Source organism: Molothrus aeneus, chromosome 10 (assembly GCF_037042795.1).
Source record: "Molothrus aeneus isolate 106 chromosome 10, BPBGC_Maene_1.0, whole genome shotgun sequence".
In the NCBI taxonomy this organism is placed as follows: Eukaryota; Metazoa; Chordata; class Aves; order Passeriformes; family Icteridae; genus Molothrus; species Molothrus aeneus.
The window spans coordinates 13729431-13737075 of NC_089655.1; the positions used below are offsets into that span (position 1 = coordinate 13729431).

General features: G+C 57.5%; 1 protein-coding gene across 1 annotated transcript; it reads right to left on the reverse strand.

Annotated features, from left to right (window-relative positions):
- Positions 1 to 1478: 1478 nt before the first annotated feature.
- HES1 (hes family bHLH transcription factor 1) lies at positions 1479 to 3440 on the reverse strand. Its single transcript, XM_066556641.1, has 4 exons — positions 3243 to 3440; positions 3063 to 3158; positions 2894 to 2981; positions 1479 to 2162 (listed from the first exon to the last, which is right to left on the reverse strand). The coding sequence occupies exons 1-4, from the start codon at positions 3348 to 3350 to the stop codon at positions 1678 to 1680; spliced, it is 777 nt and encodes a 258-aa protein (XP_066412738.1). The 5' UTR covers positions 3351 to 3440; the 3' UTR covers positions 1479 to 1677.
- Between the last annotated feature and the right edge of the window lie 4205 nt (positions 3441 to 7645).

A 7645-nucleotide genomic window follows, 5' to 3' on the forward strand; every position in this document is an offset into this window, starting at 1 on the left:
TATGTTCTCCATTAGCCTACAGCAGAGTCTCTTTTTTCTAATGTGCTTTCCAAACCAACTGCTTCAGCAGAAAAGGAAGACTCTGCTCATATGGAACAGCATTCACTCTTATAGGTGATGCATGACTGGTCTACATCAGCTCCACACAAGCCATCCAGCAAGAGGAGCTGGTCTGATGTAATTCTGAGACAGGTCCTGTGAGCACTTCTCTGAACAAAAGGTGGGCTCACTTCAACCCTCAGTATCTCCAATGCAGAAAGGTGACACTCTGGCTGGTGGGCAGGAAAGAAAGCTCAGCCACTGCTTATCCCAGGCACATACCAACCCTCTTCCCAGGATGTATTTTCAGATCAGGTGAATATGTTTCTTAACCAGGAGCAAAGCTGGGGAGTCAAACCCCAGCAGGTTTAATCCATCTGGTCTCACTCTCCCCAGCTTTCGTTTTCCCAGCACCTGGATACAGTCAAGCACCTGGCTGATCCAGACAAAATCCAACAAGCTTTTGCAGCAGGATTTGGACAGAAACCCCAGTGGATCCTGGCACATCTTAAAGCTGTCCGCTCTGAGTTAGGACTTGTTAAGAAGGGCCATGCAAGCTGTAACCTGAGACTGCTGCTCGCCACTATCTATGGCTTGCATCTTGCCTGGAAACGGGGCATCCTCAAGTCACAGGGGTCAGCTGCAGCTCATGATTACAGAGTCCTTGCAGCCCCACATTACTCCCTCGACCACGTGTTTTCCATATAACAGCAGAGGAAATGCCCAACTCTATCAAAACCACATGCAAAGCATTAATCATCAAGCAGAGCTTGGCTGCTGCTCAGGGTCGGGAACAGCTCTATGCTTTTAAGTCCAGGTGGAGGTGGTGCCCAGCGCCTGCTGCAGCCCATCAGCCAGGAGACAGGAGCACTCGTGTCAGGCTTGTCCTGCGGAGAGCCACTGCTTTTGTAACTCGAGAAGCTGGCAGGCACCGCTCTCTCAATCAACTGACTGGAGTCACTTGCAATTTACACTACAGCCTGGGAAGCAGGCTCCTCCGGGTTCAGGGCAGGAGGCTCACCCGGGCAGCTCCATGTCTTGCTTTACACCACACCAACTCCATCAGCCCGAGGTGCCAGAACAGAGCAGAGGTGAGTCCCATAGCACATTCACCAGCTCTGCAAATACAAGCTCCTTTTAACAAGTCTGATTAATTGACCTGCTCCCAAAGAAGCAGTAATTACATCTGCCCCAGGGCAGGGAGAGGGACCAGGTGATTTCACAAGACAGAGGGGACAGAGGGTCTGAGTGACAGCTCCAGCCCGGCGAACAGGACAAGGCAGCCCTGGAGCAGCAAGATCCACAGGCAGCCAGGAACTGGGGTCCCTCCTACGCACACATGCCAGAGCTCAAATTTTCTCCAAAGGCCTTCCGAAATGGAAGGGAAACTTTTATTTTAAGAGCATTCAAAAAAAAAAAAAAAAAAAAAAAAACCCCAACCAAAAAACAAACCCCCAATCTTTGGTGTCACATAAGGAAAGGGAGGAAAGGAAGAAAAAAGATCTCGTGTAAAACACGAAACACTGTCAAGGGAGTGCTATGGTACAAAGGCACAATCCAATATGAACATATAATCTATGTACAGCCGTGCCAGCAGCACGGGGTGCATTGCCAAGTCCAGTCCGGTGCCCACCACCCTCACCAGGGTCTCCAGACCGAGTCGGCCGTGCCAGGTGGCGGGCCTGGCGGCGAGGCAGCAGTGGCAGCTGTGGGTGGGCCACCATACAGAGGCAGCACAGCTCCACCCGGAGCAAAGGCGGTGCTGGGGATGAGGAAGGCAAACTGCCCATCAGAGGCAGGCAGCAGCTGGAAGCCACCGTACACCTTGGCTGCATCGGCACCCGGCTTGCAGGGCATGCCCGGGAGCGGCCCCACGCCCCCGCCTGGAGGAACCAGGGGCGGCCCAAAGGCTGCAGCCGGTGGCAACGGGGGCGGCGGGGGAGGCGCAGGGTAGTTCATGGTGTTGATCTGGGTCATGCAGCTGGCCAGGTGGCCCAGGAGCCGGGTGCGCACCTCAGTGTTGACGCCCTCGCAGGTGGAGAGGAACCGCGTCACCTCGTTCATGCACTCGCTGAAGCCGGCTCGGTACTTGCCCAGGACGGTAGGGTCTGTGCTCAGGGCAGCTGTGGGAGGAGAGAGGCACACAGCAGTCAGCAGGCTCCACAGGGAAGAGAGGTGCACAGCCCACCAGCATTGCATCCTACAGCCCCTCTGAGCTAGGAATCCAGATGGGGAAAGCAGCCCCTCTGGCAGTATGTCTTGTGTTCCCAAGTACCAAGATTTCAGATGGAGAGCACAGCCCCTCTGCTACCAAGTCCACCAGCACCAAGGACCCAGGGGGGGGAACAGATAAGTCCCAAGAATCTCCTTATGTCTCCACATACCAGAGACCCAGGTTGGAAACACAATTCCTCCAGAGGCTCTTGTGCCTCTCACACCCCCAAAACAGATCCATGTGCAGAGCACAGCTCTGCTAGCAGAGGGAACTCAAGCTGGGACTGTGCCCTCCAGCACCAGAAATGCACAAACAACACCATGACCTTGCCAGCATCTCCTTATTGGGGATACTAGCACAAACCATGATGCCCCTCACCACCCCCAAGTAGCAGGGATGGAGCGCTGTGTCACCCATGCAAACAGGATTCAGGTGCGGAGCCACTGGCACCAGGAATACAAGTACAGAACACACTATCCCCCCCCGCCTCCATCACTCCCCGGGGATGCAGGTGCAGAGCCTGGTGCTCCCGCAATCCTCTCTACCGAGCAGGCAGGCTGAGTGTGTGATGGTCCCAGCCCCCGGGTTGCAGGCAGCACCAGCCCAGCTCCCTCTCTCCGGTTCCCCCTCGGGACTCACCAGTCATCTGGGCTCGCTGGAGGCTCCGCAGGTGCTTGACGGTCATCTCCAGAATGTCGGCTTTCTCCAGCTTGGAATGCCGGGAGCTCTGCGGGAACAGGCGGGGCTCAGACCGGCCCGGCAGCGCCGTTTGCCCCCGCACCCCCCGCCCCGACCCCCCTGCGCTTACATCCTTCTTCAGCGCGTCCAGGATGAGCGTCTTCAGCTGCCCTAGGCTCTCGTTGATGCGCGCCCGCCGCCGCTTCTCCATGATGGGCTTGGAGGACTACAAGAGAGGCGACAGTCAGCGTCCGGCACGGCTCCGCACGGCGCTGCCCGTTCCGTCCCATCCCGTCCCAGCCACCCTTACCTTGCGATGCTCCGCCGCCGTCTTCGGCTTGTCGGGCGTCGCATTGACGCTGGCGGGGGTGGCGGCCACCGGCGAGGCGCTGTTCTTCTCCATCAGGTCGGCCGGCATGGTGCGCCGCCGGGGAGAGGCGCGGCGGCAGCAGTGGGGGCCGGGCCGGGCCGAGCCGGGCCGCGAGGGAGCGCTCGGAGCGGCGGCGGCAGGGCCGGCGGGGCGCGGGTGCCGCGCGCCCTTGGCCGCCCCTACTTATATAGAGCGCGCCGCACGCGCGCGGCTCGTGTGAAACGTCCCCCGCCGCCGTTCCCACACTCGCGCCCAGCCAATGGGCGCCGCCCGCACGCGGCCCCGCTCGTGGACGGCGCCCGCCCATTGGCTGCGCGCCGCGCGGCGGCCGCCGGCCAATGGCGCGGGGCGGGCGGCCGCGGTTTAACCCCTTGGGCACCGCCCGCGGCGGGGGGAGCGCGGGGAGTGCCGCGCTAATTACCGGGTTAATTGGCGCCCGTGGCAGGCGCGGCCCCGCCCGCTCCCCTCGGGGACCGCCGGCCCCGGGGCGGGCTGCGCCGTGGGGGGCCGCGGCTCTCCGGGGTGATGGCCGGGACGCGGCGGGCCGGGCCCAGCCGTGGTGGCCGGAGCGCAGCTACTGTGCGCGGGGGCTGCGGCGAACCGCGGGGCGCGCCGCGGCGGCTGCGTCCTCCCGCGGTGCCCGGAGCATTGCCGCGGTCACCCAGAACTCCCCGGGGCAACCCAGGTCTCCCCACAGCAGACCGGGTCTCCCCACGGTCGCCCAAGTGTCCTCACGCCCGGCCGGACAGCGCCACGCGGGGCTGCCCCTGCCCCCGCAGGTGTGCCCGGGGCTGGGCCGGTGCCCGCAGCAGCGCGGGGCGCGGGGGCACACTGGGGCGGGGGCACACTGTGGCAGTGGCACACTGGGGCGGGGGCACACTGGGGCAATGGCACACTGGGGCAATGGCACACTGTGGCAGTGGCACACGGGGGCGGGGGCACCGCGGGTTCTGCCGCCCGGCCCGCACGCCGGGCTGGCGGCGCGGGCAAGGACGCGGTGTTGCGTGTGCTGACATCGGGGACACAGGCGAAACCGCAGGGAGGGAGGTGGCTGTCCCCCGGGCCTAGCCCAGCCGCCCTGCTGCCACCTCCGGCTGGTTTGGACAGATTGTGGGTTACTTTAAAGAAAGAAAAAAAAGAAAAAAAGAAAAAAAAAAGTATTTTGCCTGAGGACTTGAATCCTTTTTTTTTTCCCCCTCCGCTTGACTGACTTTCTCACACTCCTATTCCCATAGTCTGCCAGCTAGGCCTGAGTCATCCTGCCAAGAACTAGACCTGGCCTATTCAAAAATGTGCTCACTCGCTCTTTCTCTGTCTCTCTTTTTTTTTTTTTTTTTTTTTTTTGAGTATACACAGTAATGTTTTTCCACCTCCTCTTGTACCTGATCTGCACCTGTACAGGGCCAATCCCACACGTATCACCCGATCTTGCCTTTTCAGAGACCGTGAGAAAAATAAAGTTCAAGAAAGAAGAGACATGTTTGCAGATCTCACCGGTGCAAAGCCCTCGTCCCTGCAGAGGCTTGCCTGCTGAGCCTTCAGAGTTTAAAAAAAGAAAAATAAATAAAAGGGAGAGTGTCATGTTTAAAACTGCGGAAAAGTACAAATCCAGGCTTTCTTTTAGCTCCTTGATAGAGCCACAAGCCCTTTGCTTTAGGAAAAAAAAAAAAGAAAATAAAAAGCAACCTTCAGCGTGCAAGGTTTAACTTCAGATGAACAATATTTGACGTAAGTTTCAATTATCTAGGCAGCTGGACAAACTCGAGTGAGGAAAAGACTGAGACTGCACTGGGAAGTCAGCGCCGAAAAGCACTTTCACGCTTATCTTCGTGGGGAAATTGGAGACAACACATTAGCCTGAAAACTGAAGTCTGTTTTTAGAGAGCCGAGAAACTCTCCGCTGGATCAATATTTCTTCTAGTGCTGATACTTGCATATATTGGTGGGGAAGAAAGTTATGACAATTGCTGAGCCGGTGTTCCCTCTCCCTCCTGCGGGGATTTGCAAAGGGCTGAGGAAACGCGGCGCTGGGCAGCCCAGTCCCTCCCGGCCGGAGTGAAACAGGCTGCAATTATGTCTGTGTTTGTGGTAGCCCAGGAGCTGCAAACCGCCTGTAATTGCCGGCAACAGGTCGGTGTCTCTGTGGGACGGGAGCGGGGCAGGCAGCAAGAGCAGGCTGTCATTAGGGCTTGCCAGCCCTCGCCCACACCTGGGAATGGCCTGGCAGAGCTCCCCTTGCTCGCTGCAGGGCCTGCCGGGTGCCTGTCCCTTCTGGGGTGTGAGGGACTGAGCCTCCAAAAGCGTCTGCTTCGGCAGAGCCTTCTGAGATCCAGCAGCGAGTGCTGCCCGGGCGGCGGGAGCAGCGACAGCGCCGTGTCCCTGCTGCACATCTCCTGCTCCGCCTGCTGCTGCGAAATGCCTTCATGTGCAAGGGTTGTGATCTCCAAGCGGAAGCACGTATACTTGTGAATTCCCCGGGGATCAGGAGAGGAAGGGGAGGATTTGCATGGAAGGATGTCTCTGGAAGTGAAATGGCTGAGGCCAAGTTTAGGCTGGAAGGCGGTGGTGAGGAGGTTTTTAACCGCTGAGGGGGTCTGGAACAGATCCTCTGGGCATCTCTAGCCCCGCCTTCTCTTGTGAAAGAGGTGTCAAGGGGGATGTGAAACCCTGAGATAAGGGACTGCCCCAAGGACTGGGATGTCCCTTGTCCCACAGTCCTCCCAAAATGTTTTTGCTTTGCTCCGGCAGTCATCTTGGATTACAATTTGGGAATTGTCCAAAACAGATTTGGGAAGAACCTTTAGACAATGCATTAGGGCTTTACTGACTGGCAGAACATCTTGGAGGAAAAAATGTGCTGGCAAGAAAATTTAGACTAGTCCTGGGCATGGGCCCAGGGATGGGAAGGAATAAAATAGGATGCTGCTGCTGGTGCAGCACACAGGAGGTGAGGAGGTGGCAGGGTTGGCTGTGCCTGCTCTCTGGTCCTTTAGGAAGCAGCCAAGATGAGCAAAATGTGCTTCTAGAGATCCAAGTGTTTTAATATCCAAAGCTTGAAGGATCCTAGGAAATACAGAAAATAGAAACCAAGTTGCTTGTAAGAACTGGGTTGCAAGCTGGATCCCAGGGATTGCATAGCAAGCCTTTCCTCTTTGGGTCACAGGCTGAAAACCTAGCCTGGCCACAGCTCAAAGCTGTCACCACCCTGAAGGCTGGAAAACAAGTGCTGAGTCTCAGGGACATGTCCCTGGCACAGGTGTCTCCTCTGGACAGCCCTGCACACATGCCTCTGCTCGTAGTTCCCATCCCAGAAGCAGTTGTGCAATCCATATCCAACCAGCTCCCCTGGGAGGAGTGATCTCAGAAGCTTTGGGTGCAGGTTTCAGGATTTATTTCCCCTCTATAAACGTTTGCCAGGTCTTTGGAACAAGGTCACTTTCAAACTGACTTCCCAACAAAGCTCCCTAGATGAATCAAAGCTTTCATGGACGTTGCTCCCCTACACACCAGGTCTTTGTGGTGAAGAGGGCAACTTCTGTGCAGCAGTGTCACTGCCTGGCCCCCTCGATGGCAGGAGCAGCTCATTTTGAGGCAGCAGCCTGGTTTTATGGCAGGTCATGCCCTGTTGCTCCATTGGGAACCCATTTCCCAAAGGCCTGCTGAGAGCTGGGGTCCCAGCTCTGCCAGGGAAGCCTCGGGGTGGGTGCTTGTGTGGCAGCTGCTCCCCAGAGCTGGCCTCTTTCAGCTGTTCCCTGGCTGCTGCTGCAGAGGAGAGGCTGAAGTGTTTATCCATTTTACTCCTCACTGTGTGAGTCAGGCTGGGTGTGTTTGGGGCAGCTCTGGCCATTCTGCAGTGACACCCCCTTGTGTGGTGGGAGCATCCTGGCCTCCAGGAATTGATGCCCTTCATTCTGTTGCCCACACAACCAGGAGAATGGTGCACACATCCCTGGGAATGGTGCAGGAAACTGTGGGATGAAGAGGCTAAAGCTTTGCTTGAGTAGCAAAGTGCCAGTCTGAGAAACTCCAGAGTCACTAAGGACAGACAATGAAGAGCCATTTTCATCTCCCCAGCCCATCCCAGCCCAGGCCAGAGCACAACTCTGTACTGAGAAAGGCTCTGGGACAAGAGCCAGGATACCTGGATCTCTTGCTAAGCTGATTCCTCTTGGCAGGCTCCTATCCTGCTGAACCAAGGAAACGCTGCCGGGGAGCTGGCGGGGAGGGCATTTTGGCAGCTGTGAAATGCCACCCATGTGGATGGGAATTCCCTTCCTGATACCCACGGCATTACTTCAGAGGTTGCTGGTTTGGCTAGAGCAGCCACAATGTGCTCATGGGCA

Bases quoted from the DNA above. Each gene is read 5' to 3' on its own strand.
- HES1 (XM_066556641.1), bottom strand. From the start codon at position 3,350: ATGCCGGCCGACCTGATGGAGAAGAACAGCGCCTCGCCGGTGGCCGCC. The intron at 2,982-3,062 runs GTAAGCGCAGGG...CTGTTCCCGCAG, and splicing joins TGGACGCGCTGAAGAAGGAT to AGCTCCCGGCATTCCAAGCT. The intron at 2,163-2,893 runs GTGAGTCCCGAG...CTCCTCCCACAG, and splicing joins CCAGCGAGCCCAGATGACTG to CTGCCCTGAGCACAGACCCT.